The sequence below is a fragment of the Lutjanus erythropterus genome, chromosome 4, assembly GCF_056507025.1.
Source record: "Lutjanus erythropterus isolate fLutEry1 chromosome 4, fLutEry1.hap2, whole genome shotgun sequence".
Classification (NCBI taxonomy): Eukaryota; Metazoa; Chordata; class Actinopteri; order Lutjaniformes; family Lutjanidae; genus Lutjanus; species Lutjanus erythropterus.
In genome coordinates this window covers 32,545,959-32,571,763 of record NC_139320.1, presented here as the reverse complement: position 1 = coordinate 32,571,763, position 25,805 = coordinate 32,545,959, and the positions used below count along the sequence as shown (strand labels likewise).

The 25,805-nt window shown below is 39.6% G+C and overlaps 2 protein-coding genes across 3 annotated transcripts in view; one reads left to right on the top strand and one right to left on the bottom strand.

Moving 5' to 3' along the window:
* Positions 1–17,419, top strand: part of arrb1 (arrestin, beta 1) — a 28,218-nt gene extending 10,799 nt beyond the window's left edge. The window contains exons 2-15 of one of the 2 annotated variants that reach the window (XM_084717674.1): positions 5,767–5,797; positions 6,356–6,416; positions 6,538–6,582; positions 7,046–7,242; positions 8,248–8,307; positions 8,413–8,480; positions 8,614–8,749; positions 9,641–9,725; positions 10,120–10,192; positions 10,419–10,556; positions 10,884–10,994; positions 11,732–11,802; positions 13,666–13,714; positions 16,549–17,419. In XM_084717674.1, the coding sequence (XP_084573800.1) occupies positions 5,767–5,797; positions 6,356–6,416; positions 6,538–6,582; positions 7,046–7,242; positions 8,248–8,307; positions 8,413–8,480; positions 8,614–8,749; positions 9,641–9,725; positions 10,120–10,192; positions 10,419–10,556; positions 10,884–10,994; positions 11,732–11,802; positions 13,666–13,714; positions 16,549–16,660 (1,237 nt within the window). In that variant the 3' untranslated portion in view covers positions 16,661–17,419. Of the gene's footprint in view, positions 1–5,766; positions 5,798–6,355; positions 6,417–6,537; positions 6,583–7,045; positions 7,243–8,247; positions 8,308–8,412; positions 8,481–8,613; positions 8,750–9,640; positions 9,726–10,119; positions 10,193–10,418; positions 10,557–10,883; positions 10,995–11,526; positions 11,803–13,665; positions 13,715–16,548 lie in introns of those variants that run through there. The other variant, XM_084717673.1, reaches the window with a different exon arrangement.
* Positions 17,420–19,304: 1,885 nt separating this feature from the next.
* On the bottom strand, positions 19,305–22,016 carry or55e1 (odorant receptor, family 55, subfamily E, member 1). The gene has a single exon (XM_084717672.1). It carries the CDS (start codon positions 22,014–22,016, stop codon positions 20,982–20,984), a length of 1,035 nt encoding a protein of 344 aa, XP_084573798.1. The 3' UTR covers positions 19,305–20,981.
* Positions 22,017–25,805: the final 3,789 nt, after the last annotated feature.

Genomic DNA, 25,805 nt, shown 5'->3' with positions numbered 1-25,805 from the left:
GTCCTCTGTCCCCCTCAGACAGTCCTCTGTCCCCCTCAGACAGTCCTCTGTCCCTCTCACAGTCGCCAGCTGCAGGCAGAGGTGCTTAATTGCAACGTTGGAAATACGATAAGATCGTAACAGTAACAGGTTGATTATTTGAAAGTAAAGGGTTAGTGCTGTCAAAATAAGACACTTTCTGAAAATGTGGATTCTGGAACAATTTACTGAATCATCTGAATGTTGACACATTTCTATAAACATGAACCTTCTTATAACAATATTCAGAAGAAAGATTAAAGAATAATCAAACACAGAGTTTAGGACCCCATCTCAACACAATATGGACCAAGTCCACTTCTTCACAGGTGCTACTGGCCAGAAGGGACAGTGAACAGAGAAATTAAAAAGGATAAGTCATTTACTTATTTTAATGTTTTTAAATAACCATATAAGACAGGTGATTCTCCCTCAGATATGTTGATAACCTTGAACCTATGTGCTGCACCCTCCTTTGCAGAGCACTGTTTAGGACAGTTGATGCATCGTACAGAACCAACAGCTGGGAAACTTGAGTTTTCTTTGCTTCACCTCTCCTATCTTTCCTTGTTGCCTGTTTTTTAACACGAATAGGTCACAGTCTCAGACTTTCTGTTACCCAGCATGTTAGCATCATTTTAAAGATTTTTTGGGAGTTTTTCTTAGTCTGAAGGTTTTTTGTTCATGTAAAGGTTCTGAGGACGGACGTGGTCACATATTGGACAGGATCTGTGATTGATGAATTGTCTGTAACTGTTGTAGGTTTCATACTGGTATCAGTTTTTGGTGTCAGTGGGATTCTCTGCTCTTGTGGCGTTCGGATGTCAGTGGGATTCTCTGTGCTCGTGGCGTTTGGGTGTCAGTGGGATTCTCTGCGCTCGTTGTGTTTGGGTGTCAGTGGGATTCTCTGTCAGTGGGATTCTCTGCGCTCGTGGCGTTCGGGTGTCAGTGGGATTCTCTGTGCTGTAGTCTTAGTATCGGGGGAGTCTTCAGGCGGCGAGCTGACACAACAGTCAGATATTGATCAGTCAGTTAGTGTTCCCTCTCTGTCGGAGTATCCGATCGATCAGACGATCAGAGAAGCTCTGCAGCTCCACAACAACAAACAGCACTTCACAAACACTTCATTTACTGACTGAAGAGATGATGGAGAAGCTTCCAAACTTTAGATTAGAACATTTTACAGGCGAATATTCAGATAAACCTCCAAAATCTTTTTAGTTTTATCTAAGCTTTTAGAATTAGTACATATGTGAAATGCATTAAATGTCTTCTTCCTCCTCCTTATCTTTTTCTTCTTCCTCCGGGAAATCTGCCTCCCCATGCATGAAAATAAACTGAGCTTTGCACAAAGGTCCAGTCCTACTCATAAGTTCCCCAGCTGGCTTTCATCAAAATCTTGGCCCAATGAGCAGAAACGTTCTGATACTTCGAGCTGGCAGCGATCATGAAGTGCTCACCCTGTGTCTGTCATAATCTGTGAAACTAATTAAACCCATCAGTTTTCACTCAGTTGACACCAGGGTCATGTCCAGAGACGATTCTTCAGGGTTATCACAGGGTCGTAGTTTAAAGCATAGAGGCAATAACCAAGCTGCTGGATTTTTACCAGTTGGGAAAACTGCTACACCTCATAAAAAGACAGAAAATTATTAATTTAATCATTTAGAGACGTATAGAGGCCAACTATTAAAGTGGCACGTTGGCTGTGTCATGTTTTCTCTCCTGGAAATACGCGTACAGGCCCTTTATCATGTTTTATCTACTGTAGGGGCATCAGAGAGAGCAGCTTTGCTATGTTTTTTTTTAATGAACAAGGATTTGTTTTCAGACAAAAACATGAATATTGTGCACCATGTAGTAAAATGTGTGTATACAGACTCCAGAGTCTTTGCAGGAGGAGGTTGTTTAAAGTTTTTTTTTTTTTAATCGAAGAAATGAACGTGAACATTTTAATTTTTGTGAGCTAAACTTTTTTTTTAACTGTGAACTTGGACATCAACACTGGAAGACTTCATACAGACACAGGTGGGAGCACGTCAGTGGTTTGTAAGTCACAAGTACATCTCAAGTCTTTGACCCAAGTCATAATGTCTCTTCATCACATGTGATGCGTTTTACCAGCAGAGCCTCGACTCACTGTTCTTTGTGTAACTCAGAGGTTGAATGAAGCTGGAAATTGTTACGTCTCCGTCTGTAACTTCAGACAGGTCATTTTTTGTCGACGACCTCGTAGTTTTCGTACGTGAACAAAATCATCTTTGGTCTCATTTTTTTCAGCTGGAGCTCAGTAAGGTAATGTTTGTTCTTCATGGTTCTCTGGATCTGCTGAATTCAGTGTCAACTTCTTCTAACAGACTTTTTCATCTTTGGGCTTCGGGGAAGATATCTAGTGTTTTCGAGTCCAAGTCATGTGACTGGAGTCTGATTTAGTGTGTTTGATTCCTGGAGAGCAGAATCACATGAAGTCCTCAGAAGTGGACAGTTTTTAGCAGCTGTGTGTGTTTTTGTGTTGAAAGCTGAAGTGACAGGATGTCTCCTCTGACTGACGTGAATCATGTGATTATCTGCGAGTTCTCCGGCTCTGATCGCTTCCTCTCAGCTGCCTCCTTTTCTTCTTCTTCCCTCTCAGCGTTGAGCTGGATGAATCTTTAATCATGTTTACAGTGTTTTTCTCGTCTTTCTCTTCCTCCTCGTATTGTTGGACCGGAGCCAGTCGATCTGATAATGAATCTAAGTGCTCTGACAGTGAAGCTCTCACTGTCTGCTCACGAACTGATGAGGGCGGGTCTGCTTTCTACGGAAAAGGATGATGGCCACATGGGAAACATTTATTTCACTTGTACATTCAGACTTTAAACATAAATTAATTTTTCACATGTGGTCATAATCCTTTCCTGTAGCTTTCAGAAATGGAAAGAAGTAATACACTTTAAAAAAAAAATGAAAAGAGTATGGTCTCAAAACTATTTTTAGTTTCTTTACTTTCTTCTTTACTTTCTTCTCTTTACTACACACACTTCTGTGCTTTAACATCTTATTTCTGACATTTCTGATGTTGAAATTTTAACGTGTTTTAAAGACAAAATTAACTGTAATGAGCTGTTTTTATTATTGTAGAATTGGTTACTGCATCAAATATATAAGAATTCATTTAATTCCACTTTCAGACTTCACTGTTTTTTCATCTAATTCAGCACCACAAATCTGGATCTTTGTTTATCTTTATTTAAATATAATCACTAAATAAATAAATTACTTAGTACTAACTGACAACCTAAAGGGATAGTTCACCCAAAAATGAAAATTCAGTCATTATCTATGTCACCCTCATGCTGATTGAAGTTTGTTTTGGAGTTTCACATGAAAATAGTGTTGTAGAGTCAACCGTTTGCACACTGTCACACCACACACACACACACAGTTCAGACAGTGTGCACGTGAACGTGGCTCCAAGCTAAAGATCTACAGTGAAGATTCAGGATAAAAACATTTTTAGTCAACTTGTCATTTTGGTGTTTTAGGAGACTTAGATTACACCAGACGAGCAGCATGGAGGCATTTTATGTTTTTATTGTGTTGTTTTTTACATTTGAAAACTGGTCATCATTCACTTCTATTGATTGGAAGATTCTGCAACACTGTTATCCTGTGAAACTCCAGCAGAGTTTTGTGGACTAAAAAAACTAAACCCGTCCTTCAATCAGCATGAGGGTGAGCAGATAATGACTGAAGTCAGTTTCTCCAGAGGGAGAAGAGCCGATATCTGTCACATCCACATGTGAACTGTAGGGACCTTTGGAGCAATACACACTGTTTAGCCAAAAATAAAAGAATTATTAACAGAGATCTGGAATCTTTCTCAAAGAGATCATCTGAAATATGATTCAGCAGGTAAAACGAAGGAGACGATGTAACACGACCAGAACAGATGGAAAAATACACCTTTAAACATTTTCTAGAGGCATACAGGTGTACAAGAAATAGAAATCAAAGTACAAAAAGAAAAAATAAATCTTGGTCATGTCTGTAGAACTAAATGTTTCTCTCAGATGATGTTTCTAATGAATTTACTCATTTGATTATTTTCTCAATTAACTGATTCATTGTTTTGTCTGCGTTTCGTCAGGAATCAATAAAAATGTGTCAAAGATGACGTCTTCCATCGTCTCCAGAGAGATCGATCTGTCTTTGATGTTTTGATTGATAAACTGATTGACTGATTGGCTGCTTTAATCGATTTAATGGTCACAGACTCAGTTGATATTTGACGTTTGATTTGTGAGTCGAGATCGCCGAGCTCCTCCGTGTTCAAACCTAATTGGACATAATTGCTGAGATGATGGCGAGCAGGTACTCGCGTGCTGAGCGAGCTCCCAGGAGTCCTGGCGGCTTCCGCTTAGAACGGCGTCCTGATGTTGCTGAGTGATGAAGGTCCATTCAGGAGGAAGCTGAAAGCTAATGGAGCCGCAGCAGCTAATTTATGACAACATTAACACAGAGAGGAGGAGGAGGAGGATGAAGAGGGTACTAATGTCAGACAGACGCTCAGAGACAGGAAACTGCTGCTGCTGCTGCTAATGATGATGAGGATGGTGAGGATGAGGAGGATGATGTAATGACTGACAGCAGGATTCTCCAGGTCTTTCCCACAAACATGAAACTGGTTCTGTTCCAGTTTGTGCATCTAATAAATACATTTGTTTGGAACCTGAAAAGTTTGTTCCACAAAAGAGCAGGTTGTCTTTGAGCTGAGGTGAGAACTGAAGTGGGCGTGTCCTGTTCTGCAGGTCACGTGTCACAGATACACGTGCTGGTTCATGAGAACGCACCAAGGTTCCAAAAAATCTGACCGGAACCTGTTCAAGCTGGTCCAGCTGGTTCTCTCTGTTTGTCTGTTTGTAAAGACGTCTGGAGAATCACGACAACTTCAGAAAGGGACATTTTTGAAACTTACTGTGTGAAGTTAGGACATTTTCTAGAATGAGGCCATTTTACAAACATGTTCTAAAAAGGTGGACATTTGTGAGCAGACATTTTGAGAAGTGAAGACATCCTTAAAAAGTATTAAAAAGACATTAAAAAGAAAAAAAAATTGGACATTGTAAAATTTGCCGCTGCAGCTCAATTAGCTGTACCTCAAACACCTATCAGCCAATCAGAAACAAGGATCTTCACAACATTAGTTTTAATTTAGTTTAATTACCAACTTTTTCAGCTGTTTTTTGAACAGTGATAATGGTGATTTTAGTGATGGTGATGCTCCTCTGTATTTCAACCTTTATTGATTCAGGGAAGTCCGACAATATGGAAGATGAAAGTCCTTGGAGTGTCTTGTATAATACGAGTCGATGTCTGAGGAAAACTTCTGGGAAGTGCTCGATGTGTTAGGTGTTCATATTTATACATTAACACACATCTGGTTTATGTTCACATTAAAAACTGATAGCAGTTTGTATTTTCTGAAGAGTGGAGCAGATGAATCATGTTTTAATCAAGTTAATCATTCTTTAAAAAATTCTTTTGGATTTCCAAAAACTTTATGAGAAAAGTGCATGTGTGTTACAATTATATAAGAATAAATTAAGCTGTAATAAATGTAGGAATAAACATTGAATCTTAACAATGAAGCAAAAGGATAAAACTTTGCTCCACTGTCTGAGACTGAAATACAGGAAACACATGTTGAAATATTTCAACACAGAAGCAGATTCACTGACCTCTTCTTCTCTTTCTGTTTATTTTCAGAGTGTTTAAGAAAGCCAGTCCCAATGGAAAGGTGAGTCCTCGTCTTCTTCATCTTCATCCTCATTTTAACTCTGCATGTCCACACAGTGGAACAGTTTATGTAGCAGCCTGGTCTCACCAAAAACAGTGTCTTAAGTCATTGCTTGTGTTATCAGAACACATTTTTAGCTTTTCATGTGTCATTTTGTCTTTTTGAGAAATGTCAAAAAAAAAAAAAAAAGTCAGGTGATGACAAAGTGTGCACATGGAGGAGGGAGGTTCATGTCCTGTATGAAATCAAAAGTCAGTTTTGTCTCATTATAACTAAACTTGCATAACAAACATATTTTATTCCAAACATGATCTTGTCAGAAACCTGAGTGAATAGTTTTATTGGCTAAACCTGACAAGCGTTTCACATTACCACATCCAAAACTCAGAAACACACTAAAGAGTGTTCAATGTCACATAAAAAGATGCATGGACGAATAACACCCCCCAAAAAATCATGTGATCACTCTACAAAAAAGAGGAAAAGGAAAAAAAAAACAGCGTGAAAAGTGAAACCTCAAAAAAAAAAAGTACTCTGACAGCTGTGTTCGTCCTTCAGCTCACCGTCTATCTGGGGAAGAGAGACTTTGTGGACCACGTGGACCTGGTGGAGCCTGTCGGTGAGACCACGTTTTACTAATATTCATTATTAACAGTCAGAACATACTTTATGAACTGAAGAGTTGTTTCTACTTTAAAGATAAGTCTGCTGTTTATTGACTTTGTAACTTTTTCCTGCAGATGGCGTCGTCCTGATCGACCCGGAGTACCTGAAGGAGAGGAAAGGTGAGAAATCTGAACCTCCAGTCTGTGAAGAGAACAAATCGTTAAATATCTAGTAGTTTTTTCTGTTTTTTGCGTCCTTTTAAACATCTCAGGATGTCTCAGATTTATCTTGTATTTGCTAGTTATAGTGTTGTTTGGTTAAAGGAGCAGTCCAACATTTAGTCCTCTTGAAAACATCCTCTTGTTCTCCATCTTCAATAAGTTGTGGAGTTCCTCAGGGAAACGTACTGGAGCCTCCGTTCTTTCTATTCAAACTTATATAGATTTAAAGGTACATTTGTCATCTGTCTTCAGAGATCAGTTTCATTTCTGTGTGTCCAGTACAGAGACAGGTCCAGGATGTGTTTAGCGTAGCTTAGCACAAAGACTGGCTCTAGCTGCTAGCTTAACTCCATCAAAATATTTCCAGAATTTATTGTTAATGTATCAGGAAGTGATTTTGTGTATTTTTCGTTCCCATCAGTGTTTGTGACTCTGACCTGTGCGTTCCGTTATGGTCGCGAGGATTTGGACGTCCTCGGGTTGACGTTTCGGAAAGATCTGTTTGTGGCGAATGTCCAGGCGTTTCCTCCGCTGCCCGAAGAGAAGAAGAGTCTGACTCGTCTTCAGGAACGCCTGATTAAAAAACTGGGAGAACATGCCCACCCATTCACGTTTGAGGTACTGAGTCTGCCAGATGTGTTTAGTAACCAGAGTTTGTTTTATCATTTCTAATGGTAAAACAAATGATAAATCATTCATGAAGATCTATCCAACATGATTAACCTTCTGAGGCTCTTGTTGCCCTGAATTTACCCTGTCAGGCATTAGTTCCTTAAATGAAATGCTCAGTTTCAGATCTCAGGTAGAAGGTCAGTAATGGTAAATTTTAACAGGTGGAGCTTGTTGGGATCAGACCAGGGTTGCCAGTTCTGTGTGACAACACCAGACCAGTGGCAAATAAAACCGGTGCCAGCAGGTGAAGACTGCAGTATGTTGCCTTGAGGTTTTAAGTTGTCTCAACCTTTTTACAGACCTACAACAATGATTGATGGAAAATTGAAATGTTAAAGAAATCATTGTCATTCATTTCCATATATTTTTTTTTTGTTTGTTTTGTTTCGGCCAAAGTCGCAGAGTCTGTGTCGTGGAGCTAAAGACCTGCATGTGGCCTCGGAGCTGCAGGCTGCAGACCCCTGATCTGGGGTTACCTTCTAGACATGATTGATAATAATCATCTGTACTTCCTGGTTTATCATATGGAGTTTGTTCCTCTCAGCCTGGAGACAAAGAACCCTTTTCAACAGGAACACAAGAACATTTCTGTTCAGGAACTCAGAACCCAGAAAGAACCAGGGTCTAAATTTAGTTCCTGTCTTCAGAATAACATAAATTATATTATTTGATTATACTTATTTATTGATGCATTAATGTGTCCATCACTTTAATGTTACCATTTATAAAGATTGATCAGCTTTTAATGACTTAATGACTTTATATACAGCAGTGTAGTTTGTGAATTTCCCTCCTGAGGATCAATAAAGTTCATGCTTATAAGAGGAGACTCAGTGTGACTGTATCTACTGAGAAAAAGACTTGTGATCATGAAACTTTTCTTGAGGACATATCGGCATTTATTGTTTTTTTCTTTTCTTTACATACTTCTTGTCCTTGTTGTGTTTTCAGATTCCTCTGAACCTGCCGTGCTCCGTCACCCTGCAGCCGGGCCCAGAGGACACTGGGAAGGTAAAGACCACCAGGTTTTACTTTAACTTTCCTTCTGATGCGAAAAAAACAAATCGACATGAATCACAGATGAGAACTGATCTTTCTTTCTGTTTGTGTTTTCAGGCCTGCGGGGTCGACTTCGAGGTGAAAGCTTTCTGTGCAGAAAATGTGGAAGAAAAGATCCACAAAAGGTAAAAGTGAGTCGACAGAACAAAGAGATGAATTATAAATGAGAGCAGCTTCCTGCACAGAGAGAGACGAACGCTGAAGACAGAATCCAGTCTGAGCTTCAGTATCATCAGCGTTGTGTTGTTGTTGTTGCAGAAACTCTGTGCGTCTGGTGATCCGGAAGGTTCAGTACGCTCCGGAGAAACCCGGTCCTCAGCCGACAGCAGAGACCACCAGACAGTTCCTGATGTCAGACAAACCTCTGCACCTGGAGGCCTCGCTGGACAAAGAGGTGACAGAAACACACACTGACCCACACCGACTCACCGTTCACACACAAAGCAGACAAACTGTTTCTGTAGCACAAACACAAGATACAAAGTGCTTCACAGGGAGAAGAACAAGACAAAGAGGAAGGACGTGCTGAGGCAGGTGACAAGTCAAAGTCAGCGAAGTGATAAAAACATGGTTTGATCCACAGATCAGAACTGTGACAACAAGCTCTTCAAATGTCAAATATCTCATCAGTACAAGCTGGAACCAGGTGTTTCACATTTTAAATAAACTACAAATTAAAAGTGTTGTCTGTAAACATGGACAATAAGCTGGTGTCTGTCAAAGATAGTGAGTGAAATATCACTCTGAAGAATTTCAGGTTTTAAAAAGTTAGTGAATATTGTGTCATTTTGATGTTCAAAAAAATCAACAGAGTGATGCTTCAGTTGGTCAATAAACCATCCTGTGTTAACAGCAGTCAGATCACATCACTTACATCTGTGGACAGTCGGAGCAGAACAGGAGCTTTTCTGTCAGGATGACATAAAAACCAGGTGTTTCACCAGGCATGTCAAATATGAAGACAGACAGAGTTCACTGTCCATGTTCTCTATCATTTGTATATGAATTTTAGGGAGTGCAATTTTCTGTCAGACGGTGAAATCAGCTCTTTACCCAATGTGGAATCATTTTAGCAGCTTCAGAGCTTCAGCAGGATCATCTTATTTTGTGTGTCAATATTTCCCTCGGAGATGTAGCAGAGTAAGTAGAAAGTGACATAAAAAGAAAATAAGTAAAGTATAAATACCTCAAATTTTTATTTAATTACAGCTGGATAAAGTACTTGAGTAAATGTATTCACTCACTTTTCATGAAGTTAAAGTTCTGACCTCTGTGTGTCTGTCAGATTTATTACCACGGGGAGCCAATCAGCGTCAACGTTCACGTCACCAACAACACCAACAAGACGGTGAAGAAGATGAAGATCTCAGGTAGGTCAGAACACCTGTCCTCCCTCTCTGTGGTCAGACGGGTCTCTTCAATCTGAGGACTAATAACTCCACAGAGTTCAGCTTTCTGTGCAGGAGTTACGCAGGAAGCAGAGCCATGTGACTTTCATTGTCATGGTGACAAAGATAAATATTATGAGGTGGTCACAGTTTGGATAGGTTGAGGAAAGGTTCATGGTTTGGATTAAAATAAAAAGGGTAAGTTACGTATTTTACATCTCCTGGAGGTGAAAGTCCTGAGTTTGTCACCTGATGTTCTTTCTGCGTGGTGTTTGGACACATCTGCTCTCCACAGATGTTAACAGGAAGGATCGGCGTCTGCTGTGTTCACCTGAGTGTCAGGTGTGGTACTGATGTCTCCTTTGTGTCTCTGCAGTGCGACAGTATGCAGATATCTGCCTGTTCAACACGGCTCAGTACAAATGTCCCGTGGCCACCGAGGAGTCAGAGTGAGTCTCATCTCACTGCGTTCTTACTGTGACGTCCAATCAGCTGCTCCTCTGGAGCTTTTAACTTTCCTACCCAGATGCTCAAATGTCCACTTTTTTCTGAGCACTTTAAGAACTTCTTTCACATTGTGGAGCAATCCATAAAGAGAATGGCAGAATGAAAATATTGTGCCCCAGTTTGAATTGTTGAGTTGGTTTCACCTGACAGTTTTTTTTCTGTCCCCAGTGACGTCGTCGCTCCCAGTTCAACTTTCTGCAAAGTTTTCACCCTCACTCCGTTTCTGGCGAACAACCGAGAGAAACGAGGCCTCGCTCTGGACGGAAAACTGAAGCATGAGGACACAAACCTGGCCTCCAGCACGCTGTGAGTCCAAACAACTGTGTCCCACAGCAGTTCATGAAACAGTCACTGAAGTTTAATCTAGTAGATCTCTGTGCATGGACACAAAGTCTCCATTTATTTTGGATGACTTAGCATGACTTTGTTGTTGGAAAAAAATCTTCAGATGGACCAAAAGTCTAAAGGGTCCTCCAACACATGCTTTTGTGAAAGTCCAAAAAACTTATTTTAAAAATCAGAGAAAACACACTGAGTAGATACGATGACACATACATTGACATGTGAAGAGTCGCCTGTCGTGGACATTAGAAAAGCTGCTGGCTGCTGATTGGTTGTTTCTGTCCTGATCAGGTTGAGAGAAGGAGCCAATAAGGAGATCCTCGGCATCATCGTGTCCTACAAAGTCAAAGTGAAGCTGGTCGTGTCTCGAGGCGGGTCAGTCCCCTCTGTAACCTCTGTAACGTGTCATCAGCTGAGAGAAACTTTAAAGTCCAGCTGAAACCAAAGTTCAGTTCAGCAGCTGCAGTTTTATCTTGAGTGTTTGTTTGGACACTGTTCTGTAATTTCTTCTCCAGAAAAAGAATTTCAGTTTGACTTTAAAGCTCAGTTTCGGCTTCTGTTCATCCCTCCTGCTGTTCAGCTTTTATCAGGTCAGCACACAGTTTCTGTTTACAGAGTCAATATTCAAAAAACAAGTAAAGAAAAGTTTCTGTTTCCGTCCCAGTTTAGTACAAATGTTAAAAATCAGAGATGATGTTTGTTTTGGCTGTTTGAGCTGGTTTACCATGAATCATCCGCTGACATTTGGATGATTATAAATATCCTTCGTCTCTTGTGTGAGTAAAAGATGGACAGCGATGACGGGATGAACAGAGCAGCTCTGTGTGTAACACCATGATGACACTTAATGATCTCATCAATAGAAATGAGTAGAAACACCGTGTTCTGTTGTTCTGCTGTGACTCTGAACGTGTTGACTGTTTGTCGATTTCAGGCTCCTGGGAGATCTGGCGGCAAGGTAACCTTTCACGTTATGTCACGTCTGTGAGATCATCGATGAGCACACTGATACAGAGCACACACTGAGATTTACAAAGGTCACCTGAATGTCTCACTGAGCACACTCACAGAGATAAACGTGTTTAATGAAGCTGCAGTGGATTGTGGGTGTTTCTCTGATCGACTGCTTTGTTTTTCAGCGACGTCTCCGTCGAGCTGCCGTTCACGTTAATGCACCCGAAGCCGTTAGAAGAATCCATCTTCAGAGACGGTCAGTCTGCTGCTGCTCGACCAATCACTGCAGGCCGTCACTGACTCACATCATCTGATCATTATCTCACTCAAATACACACACACACACACACACACACACACACAAAACTTTCACTTTTCAGTCAAGGCTCCAGCTGTCGATTATTTCACTAATTTATCCATTACTACATCAATTATTTGAGTTACTGGATGAGAAATCATTTTGCTTTATTAAAGAGCAACAGAAAACAGAAAACAAGACAAATCTCCATCCGTCAAAATCACTTCAGACCTCCTGAATGTACCTGCTGGACTGAATCATTTTAAATTCTACTCACACCACTTTCACTTCACCTACAGCTGTTGTATGACAGTAATAACCAGCTATGGGCTGTTAACAGTTATATGGATTAAACAAGGCACAAACAAATTTGCATTACATTGAATCACTTCAGTCTCAAGGAACACAGTAACAAAATTTATGCAAATGAATATTTTTAATGAGGGTTTTCTGAATTATTGTGCTCATGCCCTGATACGACTGAATGGATATAATATTTATAATAAAATGATTTCAAAACTGTTTTAGATGCAGATTTGTTTTATAAAATAATTTGAGACATCCGTCTCTCCTCAAATGTGAGCACTTTATTTGTACTTGAAAACATGTCTGACGTGTCTGAGGTGTTGTATATTTAATCTTGTATAATTAGTACTTTAATATTCACTATACAAGTATTCCAGATATTAAAGGGATAGTTCACACAAAAATTAAAATTCAGTCATTATATACTCATATACTGTTACAGAATCTCCCAAACAATGGAAGTGAATGGTGACCAGTTTTCAAACATAAAAAAACAACAGAATAAAAACATAAAATGCCTCCATGCTGCTTGTCTGCTGTAATCCAAGTCTCCTAAAGCCCTGACATGCCAAGCTGACTAAGTAGATCTTTAGCTTGGAGCCACGTTCACATGCACACTGTCTGAACTGTGTGTGTGTGTGTGTGTGTGTGTGTGTGTGTGTGTGTGTGTGTATTCCTTCCATTTGAAAACTGGTCACCATTCACTTCCATTGTTTGGGAGATTCTGCAGTCCTGTTTTCCTGTGAAACTCCAGCAGTGTTTTGTGGACTAAAAAACAAAACCTGACCTTCAATCAGCATGAAGGTGAGCAGATAATGACTGAATTTTCACTTCTGGGGGAAACTATCCCTTTAATATACTGTTGTATATTTGTCTGAGCTTCTGTATTCTGGCTTCCCACAACATTGTTGATGAAGTTTGACAGGTGAAGTCGCCACCTCAGCCAATACTAAAGACAAGTGTGTGTGTGTGTGTGTGTGTGTGTGTGTGTGTGGTGGAGGCCCCTCGACTGTCATTGGCTCCAGTTTTCTTAGTGTGCCAAGATGGAGGATAATTTAGATATTGCTGTGTGTAACCACTCCAACTGACTACAAACCTCTGACATATAGAAAAGATGGATGATATGACAGCTCCCTAAATGTGAGTCCAGAACATCTGGAAGGCCCCCTGCTGGCTGGCTGCAGTATGAGGATGGCAGTGCTTGTATCCATGATATTTTAGCTTCAGCGACCATCTTCATTTATATCAATACTACTATGACATCCTGCCCACATTCACAACAGCAAGATACAAATTTAGCCTCATAGGTGACGGTCATTCACCTGCGTCGTGTGGGACCGTTGCCTCATGTTTTGCAGGTCATGTGACTGTGTCTCTGCAGGTTGATTGTCGTAGAAATAAAAATCTAAAACTGATGATTTGTAAAGGATGATTTCTCTCTAACACAGTCTGTGAACATCTCAGTGATGTTTTCAGTGTCTAACCTTCTCTCTGTCTCTCTGTCTCTCTCTGCAGCTCCAGATGAAGCTCAGATCGACACAAACCTGATCGAGTTTGACACAAAGTGAGCACCCGTCTCTCCTCCTGCCTGTCTGTCTCCCTGTCTGTCTGTCTCTCCCTCCTCCTCCTCCTCTCCTCTGCTCTGTGATTGGCTGAGCTCTGGTTTACGGCCCGGTCAATAACCCTGACAGCAGAGAGGGTTTCCTCTCCTCCTGCTGCAGCATTAACACTGATGGACTCGTCTCCTGAGTCTCAGTCTTAATGCGTCTTAATGCTGCAGGAAATGGACTGTAAACTGGAGACAGCAGAGAGTGAGACAGACAGCAGCTCTGCACTTACAGCTCATCATTTCACACTCACACAACCACAGATTCACAACCAGAAACAAACAGCATTTTACATCTCAGGGTTGGACTGAATCAATTAAAACAGTTAAAGGACCATTCCTGTTTATTCCATGTTGGTTCCTTCATCAGTTACTGAAGGCCTCTATTGTTAATCCAATTATCCATACTCTCAACAAACAGCAGACTCGGTGTCTAGAAGGGAACCTCAGACCCGCAAGATCGATGAACGTTTTGACCGACTCACAAGAGTCTCTCAGATTTGGGGTTCCCTTCTGGACACAACCAGCAGACAGCAATGGCGGCGCCACAAGATGGCAGAACACACAAAGCGGTCGTCGGATTCGTCTATATGTGACTTTTTTCTAGAGAAAAAGTTATTAACATTTGCTGAACCCAGAATGTGACACGACACCTGCTTCTCCAAAACAGTGCAGTTGTTATGTGCCTGCAGAAGACACATATCTTTCATTATTCATTCACTCTTTGTGTACTTATGACCTTTTAGATAGAATTTAAAAAATATGGTCTGTTAGAAAGTCTTTTGAGATTTTATCTCTTGTTTTTTTTAACTTCCTCACAGAAAGCTTTGACCTCACTACTTTACCAAACAGTGTCCCCTTTCCCTTCAGGGATTTTGTGCACACATCTGGGATATTACCATTATACTTATTTAATTTAACTGTTGTAATAAATGTTCTCATTGTAACAGTCTTAATCTTGTGTTGATTGATTGGGTGTGAGTCTTAGTGCATATTGATCCCTCCAGTCCTCTGAGGAGATCTCTGCTCCCAGGTCTTCACTCCATGTAATCTGTTTGCAATCAGAGTTTTCTGTTGAGGTGGACATTAATAAATTGTACACCTGTGATGTAGAGCCTTAGCTGAGGCTGTAACAGGAGTAATTTGATTCAAGAGAACTTAATTTAGTCTACAACAACATGTGAGCATGATATAAGATCAAGATGACACAGGATGATTGTTGTTATTTGTGCTTTTTTTCTCCTGTTGTTGGTAGTTACACAAAAATACTTCAGCTCTTTGTCACTCACAGTGTTTACATGCACAAAATATTTTATTCCTACTAAGCTGATTACATGTTCAGTGTCATATATCACATCCGAAGCATGTCTAAAAACCTGTTCATACACAGTCTTTCATTGTTTTTAAAGGTTCTGTGTTCTCCTTCTGTGCAGCATCTCTACCTCAGTCCTGCAAGCCTGCTGGTTTGTTTACAGCACAGAGGTGACTGTAAACAGGAAACACACACATACACATATTCATAATGACCAAAGAATGCTCCTAAAACCTGGATAATATCAATTTATCCCACATGTTCATCTGGAAATACTCCACTCAGAAAGAGGTCTAATTTTAAATAACAGAATAAACAAACAGAAACAGAATATTTATACTGTTTACACCACCTGCATCAAATCTGCATTAATAGAAGACATTTCATCTGCATGTAAATAGTGTAAATGTCTTTATCTGCAGTTTAATAAACAAACAGTAAATACATCAGAGAACTGTGGTTATACTGTCCACTTACCTAAAGTTACTTCACACCTCCCAGCCAATCAGAATCCAGAATTCTACATGACCAATAAACTCAAATATTTCAGGTCTTAAATAGATTTTAACACAAGATCATGTTCAGTATATTCTTTTAGTGGTTTTTCAAATTTGTGGACAAACATGCAATAAATCAAACAAAAACCAGCTGCCGGACTGAGAGGGACAGCTGATTTTTATTTTATTTAGCACACAATAAGAAACATAAAACAATTTAAATAATAACAAGAATATACAAGGGAGCCTAAAAAAATTTGATTCAGGTTCAAGTCCCTTTTTTATAGCACCTCTCACACAGAGAGGGAATATGAGAAGACAAGAAGAAAAAAATGAAACAAATAAAGAAGTATAAAAAAAAGTCATACAGACAGAAAAAGGACAAAAAAATTAGAACAAAATATTCATCTTATGAAACAGTGGGTCAAATTCTAAAACTCAAAGATTCAAGTTTCTTTAAAGAAGAAAAGTAAATAATCTCTACTAAAGATTCTACATCAGCAAAACTTTTGCATATTGCAATATGTTGTTGTCTCAGCTGTTCTTTTACAGTGTGAAGTGACTCTTACATTCATTTAAAAAGTACTGTTGAACATGTTGTGAACATGAGAGAAGATCTAGAAGAAGAATCTAAAACATAAACAGACTGAAACTTTAAGATTTAGATATTTACTCTTTATGAATCGATGGAAGGTGGGTTTTTTTCTCTTTTGATGGAGCTGAGCTCACAGTTTCTCTCTGCCTCTGGTCTTTGTGCTGAGCTCTGTGCACAGACATGAAACTGATATCTGACTCTGAGGAACACGAAGAAAATTTAATCAGAGACTTGATTCCTCTGGTGGACACCGGAGACTCTGGTTTCATCTTTCTGTCTGTGAAGCGTCTCTCAGCTCATCATTTCATCTCAAATCTCCTCTTTTTTATGATGTTTTATTTTTATGTTTCTTTATCGTGAATTAACTTCCCTTCCCTCCTTCCCTCAGCGACGACGACATCATCTTCGAAGACTTTGCCCGGCAGCGGCTGATTGGGGCGAAGGACGACAAGGACGAGGACGAGGAGCCGGTGGACTCGCCCAAACTCAACGACAGATAAAGGCGCCGAGCGTCACCGCCGCCCCTGCTGCTGTTGTTGTTTCGCTGCTGTTTGTAGTGTGGAGCTAACGGAGGTCATCTTTAGGTCAAACCACAGTCTGGACACCCTTTAAACACTCGGTGGTGCCGCCGTGTTTGTGTTCTCGTCCATGTTCGTCCTCTCTCTCCGTCCTGCCGGGGTGTAAAAAGCTAGAGTACCGCAGCGTAGACGTCAGTTGTGTTTTCAGACGGAGCAGCTCTCCACTCCTCCGACGGCCGGCCGGAGAACGTGAGCCGGCGGCCGCGGCATCGTAACGACGGCTGGTAGCATGCCTCTAATGTCACTTTGTTCTATGTGTTTCCATTAGGGAGCGAACAGGAGTAACGTTGTGTTGAGATTAGTTTCGATGTGTCGTATCAGAGGGTCTCCATAAACTACAACAACAACACTGCCAACTTTCTGGAACAGTTCACCACTCGAGCCACAGCAGCGGACGGAGGTTTGTGTTGACAGCGGACGGAGCTGCAGAGCGTCGAGAGTCATCTGCAGGACGTCCCGACCTGCCGAGATGACCTGAAACTGTCAGAGAGAGAGCTGCCAATCAGCTGAGAGGAAGCAGTCAACTGGTTTGCATGAAATACATCAATAATACTTTCTATGATTTATTAATGTCATGAATAATCAAACTTTATAGAGGACTGCCCTGATTTAAAGGAGCATTTGATGTTTCATGTTGGTCATTTTCCAAATCATCATCAGTTTTTTCATCCATTGACATCTACAGCTCATTTTATGCTAAACGTTAAAGACAGATATGGGCGGAGCCTTCTGTTTGTAATCTGCGTTCCATTAGTCTAAATTTCTGTACATTTTCTGAAAGTTTACAGAGACACAACAAAGAGGTTCACATGTTGGGATGTATTTAATGTCCACATGCTAACATCTACAATGTCAGAAAACTTTTGACTCTGAGAGGCGCCCTCTAGTGGAAATATTGTAGGGCTGCAAAAAATGATTATTTTCATTGACAATTTATCTGTCGATTTTCTCAGTTTATCGATGAATTAATCCTGTCACAATCGTAAGGTCAAAGGTTTAAAAATAGGTTTAAACCTAAACCTCCACTAAGTAAATCAGTATTTTGCTTCATAAAGTGGTTAAAAATGTTGATTAGTGTTCCACAAAGTCCAAGATGACGATATTCAGTTTCCTGTCAGAGAGGAGTAAAGAAACCAGAAAAATATTCACATTTAAGAAACTGGAAAAGGGGAGTTTTTTCTTTAAAAATGACTCAAAATGATTAGTAAATTATCAAAATACTTTGTGTTTAATTTAATAATCGATTATTAATCACATCATCAGTTTTTAAATCTGTCCAATCAGCTGCTGCCTTCACTTCATCTCGAGACAAATCTACTCAACAACTGAAGGCTGATTTAATCTAAATGTTTGGTACATATATGGATAGAACATTTCACCCAAATTTCTGCACATTTTCTGAAAATTTACAGACGAATAGTTCAAGTGAAACACAACGAAGATGTTCACATGTTCACGTATATTTAATGTCTGCATAGTAAATGTCAAAAATCAAGTCAGAGTCAATATCCACAGAAACCGTTTTTACAGGGATTCTTCAACTATATAGGAACAAGGCTGACTTTAAGTTTGCGTAAAGCAATACACACAATAAATGTGTGTTCTGAGTTTGTCACACCACCAAAATGTGTTATTAACCACCCAACCAAATCTGAAAGATTAAAGTTTAGGAAATTAGCTGTCAAAATCATGAAAAAATCTGCAGTTTTCTCTGCTTTGAAATGCTGGGGGCGCGCTTGATCCACTGATCCAGTGTCAAACACCACTACGACTTGAAACGTGGTACTCCGTCTCGCAGTATGAGGGGGAGGCGGAGGCGGAGGCGGTGTCATTTGTTTGTCATATTTCAGCTCCGCCCAAAAAATCCTGAGCGCTGAAATCTTGAACAAACAGTTTAATAGTCAAACTCCATAATTCAGTTCTACAAAGTTCTCTGTTTGTAGAACGTTTCTTGAAGAAAAAAGTCTGAATTCTCTTCACAGCGATGTCAGGAAAATTATGACAGTTTGAATAAATAACGTACTCATCTGCAGAGGGAGGAAACACAAGTGGCACCGCTCATAGTTTATTCTTCACACTTCATCCGCTTGAGTTGGCTCGCTGTATGGAAACAGTGAAATGCTGCATGTTCAACCTCAATCTTTCTGTGGCAGTGACCAAACGTGTCTGTAGCAACGAGTTTCAAAAACTGTCATGTACAGAACGCTGATGTGAGATGTTGAGACAGTTAATTAATCAAAGTATTTGTATCAGAGCTGAAACTCAGGTAAAATTCAAATATTAATCAAAAAAACAACAACCTATAACTGTGAATTTAACCTCCGACCAAATGACTTGCAGCATTAGTAAGAGCTCCCTTTAAATTTTATTTTATCATGTCTAGAAACAAATTACAGTTTTCAGTCCCTTCAGGAAAATGCTGGATTTCATGGCAGCTTTTCTACAAAAAAAATTGCAATGCATGTTGCAATTTTGTAGGCAGTGGGCATTTTTGCAATAAAATTGCAGCAAGTGAGCAACTGAGCAAGTGAAAATTGCAAAAGAAAGTTGTGATATTTTTTTTTTTTTTGTATAATTTGTTAAAATCAAAGGCAACTTGCTCCAGGGAGAGTGTTTTAAGTAACCTCACCAAAAAGGCTCAGGATTGCAAAAACTCCAACAAAATGTGTTTTATTTGTAGATGAAGAAAATCATAAAGAAGCAAAAGCTTTTGGAGCACAAAAAATCAGTCAAAACAGCACAAAAGTCCACAATAAAAGTGCACAGTGTTGATAAATGTCAATTAATTGGTAAAACTTAAGGAAGATTGGTCAAATTTGCAGAAAACTTGCAGAGTTTGGACAAAATTTCAAGGTTGCACAGAGTTCACAGGGATTGGCTGAATTTGCGCTGATTGTTAATGAGGTCGCAACATTGCAACTTCCTGGAGGGACTGGCTTTTGAGCAAAATTGGCTCTTTGTCAAGTACAGAGGAACTGAGATTTGAAGTAGTTGGATTAAAACGTTTCCCTGCTGACGCCATGTGGACGCCGGCCTACATCATGATGATAATGTCTAAAAGTAAAGGATCGAATTTCTTTCTGCAGCAATTAAATCAAACCAACAGCTGCATCGAAGAAATGAAGTCAACATAAAAACTGCAGGATGATTCAGAAAATGATCAGCAGGGATGTGATGTAAACAGATGTGTCATAACAGAAAATACAAAAAAAACAACAGTATGGTTCTTTAATGAACATATTATTATTCATGTGAAGTATCAGGAGACTTGAGATTAAAACAGTCTGGAATTACTGAACATTTATTACACAAAACAATGGTTGAATTGAACATTCAAAGTAAAACAGTGACTGAAACGTCTCACCATGTTATCAGAACTCTGTGTGTGTATGTGTGTGTGTGTGTGTGTGTGTGTGTGTGTGTGTGTGTGTGTGAGAGAGAGAGAGAGAGAAAGAGAGAGAGAGAGAGAGAGATACTGGAGAGAAGATGTGTCACTCTCGACCGGACAGACTGAATGAATCTGTTTTGTTTTCGCTGCCACTCATCTTTACAGGATGACGATCAAAAACATCCAAAACCTCAACAACCTGCTATTAATTGGCTTTTATTTTGACAGGGCCTGGAGGAAACCTGTATATTCCACTGCATCTTTAATAAAAAGGACATTTGTGGCAACGGTTTGGTATTGTGATGTTTTTGATGTAAATAGGATTAAATTGATGAAACAATCAGAAGTTCAGGTGCTGCGTTCTGCATTCTAATAACACATGATGTGAATCTGAATCATCAGTCTGTTATTTGTCTCGGTTTGGTCTTTAGAGTAAAACCTGTGATAAATAAAAAACATCCAAAGTCAAAATTTAACAACAGTGCAACGGTTACTTGAAATATTATCAGAATCACAATATAGCTGACTGCGATTTTCAAATTGCTGAAGACAAATATTTTTTTAAAGTCAAAATATGTCGAAATAAAATTAAATAATTAAATTAAATACTGTTGTGCTGCAGAGATTCTACTGTTCCCCACATAAATCACAGCACAGTCATTTTAATGTTTTTCAATGAAAATGAGAATGATGTAAAAATATGAATTCCCTTTTAAAAAAAGACAAGTCTTCATGGTGTGTTCAGGCAACATTTTAGTGCTTTTGAAGGTTTTCAGTAAAACACACATCAATACTGATTTTCTCTGTTATAGTGTGATTTTTTTTCCCAAAGCGATAATGACAGTGATGTTATTATTAATTGGAAACTGGAAACTTGGAAATTGACTTTACGTGTCTCGTTTGTCCTTCTCCAGCAGGAGAAACTTTCACCGTCATTATTTTTGCCAGCCTGAGTTTAAAAATCCTCAAAAAGCCGTTTCGTATTTCTTTGGTCCGAACGCCGTAGATGATGGGGTTGACGGTGGCGGGAAACAAGATGTACATGAGCCCCATGAAGGTGTTGACGTCTGTCGGTATGGGGATGTTCAGGTTGTGAGAGAGGAATGTGACGCTGCCCACCAGGTAGAAACACATCATCACGATCAGGTGAGTGCCGCAGGTGTGAAACGCTTTCCAGCGGTCCTCGCCAGCCGCCGCTGCTCGCAAGACAACACTCAGGATCTTCATGTAGGAGAAGAAGATGAGCGGTATGTCCACGCCCACAAAGCAGATGATCACAGCGAGGCCTGCCGCACTGTTTTTCTCTGTGCTGTCGCACGCCAGGCTGACCAGCGCCATGTGGTCACAGTAGTAGTGCTGGATGGTGTTTGAACTGCAGAACTGCAGCGAGCCTGCCAAACCGACCAGCGTCGCCATGATGGAGCCGCTGCGGACCAGAGTGAAGAGCAGCAGTTTCACGAACATGGAGGAGTCGATGATTTTGGCGTAGCGCAGCGGCTGGCAGATGGCAACGTAGCGATCCAGCGCCATTGCCAGCAGCAATGTTGACTCCAGCGAGGACAGGAAGTGAGTGAAGAACATCTGCGTCAAGCAGCCAGCCAATGAGATCTCATCCCTGTCGAACAGGAGGGCGAGGAGCATGTTGGGGATGATGGTGGTCACCACGAGGATGTCGACGACGCATAGCGTGCAGATGAGGAAGTACATGGGACTGTGCAGACTCTCCACGTGCTGGATCACGTACACCAGCAAAGAGTTTCCCAGCAGCACCAACAGGTAGGAGGCGGAGAACGGCAGCGCCAGCAGACGGCGGTGTTTCTGCAGCTCAGGAAAACCTCTGAACACGAAGGTGCTGTGGGAGAAGTTCCTGCACAGCGATGCCTCCAACATGACGCAGCTTCACCTGAACACCGCCAGTTCAGAAAGAAACAGTCGAGTGAAAATGTGATGCTGCTAAAACTTTCAACAATGTTAGTGAGCTGCATACACCGTTCTTATATCAGTGTCACATAAGTTTCCTCTCATATAAATCTAGCCTTTAACTCAGCCAATACATTAGAATCACTGAGTTTTCTTATGGTTATAAAGTTATACAAATGCCAATCTTGGCAGTCAGCATCCATGTACACAGCATTCACACGCACTTCCTTCAGGAAATGTTTCTCAGTTTTTAGAAATATCAGTGGTTTTTCCCAGAAATGGTCAATAAAATCAAAAGAATGTGTGACTAAGGCATTAATCAATCTATCATAATATACTACTGTGTGTAAGACAACAAGTGAATGCTATGCAGCAGCATGTTGTCTAGGATACGTCTTATGCAGGATACCTCATTCTTGCATCAGTGTTACAGGATTTTCTGCAGTTTCCTCCCATCTACATCTAAATCTCAGCCAATGAATTGAGACCAAAACATTTTCATAAAGTTATCCCAAAGACTTGCCAGTCAGCATCAGTGCAGTCAGCATTCACACACACTTTCTTCAGTAAATACTTATTGAGTTTCTGTTTTTACTTCATTACTAATTTTACAATAAATAATGATTTAAATCAAAAGAATTTGGTTTTATTTAGAGTCAAGGTGATTATAACAATAAGATTTAATCAAATGTGATAGATTTAAGTACCATTTCATCCAATTCACAAAAATATTTTGTTACTTAAATCTGCTGGTGTCCAGCCATGCAGATACAAGGTTTTATGTTGCTGTTTTTGTGGTCCTAAGTTGTATCTGAAAAAAACAGTGGAGAATAGTTGTCATTTCTAAATACATGCATACACATTTACATACATTTGAAAACTTTTATTGAGAGAACAGATTATAGCCTTTGACTTAAGTCTCACACATTAACATTTGGACTAACACAGCTACTTTAAAAAAAAAAATAAAAAATTAGGTTCAAGAGAGAAAAAACGATAAACAAAGCAAAACTAATTCAAACAACATTTCATTTTAAACGGACACATAAATAAACAAATGCACAGGTTTCCATAAACACACATACAAATGTAATTTACATTTCTATATGTATACGGATAAAAACTATTCTGAATTTATCATCCTGGAACTGTGGCTGTAAAATAATCTGTCTATATCCTCCATAAACATGATGCTTTCATTGTAAATTACAGGCGTAGGTGTGTAACATAGTATATTGTAGATCAGGTCAAAATGCAGTTATTATTTAAAATAAGGCCCTGGACACAAACAAACATCTGTATAAAGTCAGTTTCACAGCACCGATTCCATTTATTGATTTATATGTAAATACTGTCACTCACTTCTTAAGTTACTGTAACTTATACTTTGTTGTTGGTTCATTCAGCTACTTTTTGTTAATCTAGCAAGCGAGTTTCTGCAGGTATTTCACATTAAAAGCCTGACAGAAAAGCGAGATTAAAGATTTTTAATGTCAACCATCTTTGCAGGTGATGTTAAGTTTCAGTGACAGTAGCATGAAAGCAAATAAAAGAATGACAAAGATGAACACGTGTAATTAATTATGAAAGAAGTAAAGATGTTGAAAAGACGACAGTCGTGAATATAATGCAACTATTCAGTGGTTTGGAAATATACATTATACTGAATTTATCAAGACATTCAGACAAGATAAAACATAATGAAATACACTTAAAAACAGAGAAAATTAAAATAAAGGCCTGTCTCTAATAATGGCCTGTTTCAAATAATAAAGGAAGGAATAAATAAAGGAAGAGGAATTTTACATAAATGAAATACTTAAACATTGAGACTCACAAGATCATTGAGTTGTGTTGTTTTATCAGATGGTGAACAAATATAATTACAATCAATTACTGGAGAAAAAATGAATTTTCCTACCTGCTATGGTTCATCAGCTGGTCGTCAGAAAGATCTCTCTCTTCTCTCGCTTCATCTTATACCTTAAGTCCAAATGTCCCACAGGAAAACTGACCTCAAATGCAACAGAATTCTGATTGGCTGATACCAGTTTTATCCAATTTAAACGTCCCTGAGCGTGTTAGAGGAGAAGGAGCCGGAATAAAGACTCTCCAGAGTTTAATTAACATGTTGACGTCATGTTTACTTCATTTAAAATCTGTGATTCTAAACAAAACGGCAGAAATCCTTCAGTTCATGTTTGTCTTTGATTTGTTTTTTATATTTCCAATTTTGACACTCAATTAATAATATATTTATTGTTCAAGTTATTTATAAAGCAAGTCTCAAATGTGCTTTCTTCATCTTTTATAACAGTGACCACACGGCAGTATAGCTCATAAACCCCACCCCCTCCATGTTAGCAGATGGGACTAAAACATAAAAGTCCACATCAAATAAATATTTCCCAAAGACGGATTCTGTCATTTAAGATAGTTCTTATCATGCTGATGTTTGTTCAGGTGTTCATTTTTCTCATTGGTTTGGTTTTGATTAGTTATTTGATGTTATTAAAAGGGGGTTTCACATCATGATTGACAGCTGAGCTCTGCTCACCAGAACAGAACAGGGTGGCAGCGCTCTTATCAGACAGAGGGGAACCCTGAAGGTCCTCTAGGCCAGTGTTTCTCAACCCTGGTCCTCAAGTCCCCCTGTTCTGCATGTTTTAGATGTTTCCCTGCTCTGACACACCTGTTTCAAATGATCAGCTTGTTGTCAGGCTTCTGCAGAGGCTTGATGACGAGCTGATCATCTAACATCTAAAACATGCAGGACAGAGGTACTTGAGGACCAGGGTTGAGAAACACTGATCTAGGCCTTTATCCTCCTTCTGTCAGCGTGACTACAGCCATTGGAGGTCGCAGCCTAAATGTAAATATGAGTTGTGATGAGCTGCACAGACGATCTACAGATCTTTTCTGCTGGTGAGGACGGCTGGTGTCCAGAGAACAGAGACGGCAGTGATATGATGTGCACCTCAGGTGGTCTTTTGTCCAACAAGGTACAAAAAGGATCCAAAATGTAACAACAAAATAAAATTATGTCATCTTATTCCGTTGTAAAAAATGATAAATACTATGTTTCTATAAACCAACACCTGTGTTGGTCAACAGGTGAAGTGAAGACGAGCAGGAAGCCTTGACGTGAGCCGGTGTCTCTGTTGAGTCGTCCGATCACGTGTTCATTTATTAAAACTGGAGTCACAAAAATCTCATTACAGCCGCAGTCTGAGTCCCTCCAGTGAAGACTAATTAAACAGAGCAGATAATTAATCCCAGCGTCCTTCTCAGAGGAAACTAAACTCTACTGTTTTGACCTGGGGGCCAATTAGCTTCAAGAAGCGACAACAACAAACTGCCGACTGAAGATTCCTGAAGGGGCGAGCCACAAACTAATTATATTTTACAGTTTCAACCTCAGAGGAAACATGTTCCATCCTCTGATTTACTGTTTCAATATTGTCGCAGGAGGAGGTCGTATCAGATTAGTTTACTGCTGAGAAAAACACTCAATATTTTTACTGAAACACATTTTGTCTTTATTGCACATCTAGATGAAGTTGTAATCTGTGTGAAAAGGAAACATCAGTGTTGGTGTACAGAAATGGAGCAATGAACAAAAAACAGTGGAATAAACAGCCAAACTGCTAAATGAGTTTTCGTATCAATAGACCCTAGGTTCTCAATATGTGGTACATGTTCCTCTAGTGGTACACAAAGGGATGTCAGAAATAAATATATTTTTCATGAAATAAATTA

Bases quoted from the DNA above. Each gene is read 5' to 3' on its own strand.
- or55e1 (XM_084717672.1), bottom strand. From the start codon at position 22,016: ATGTTGGAGGCATCGCTGTGCAGGAACTTCTCCCACAGCACCTTCGTG.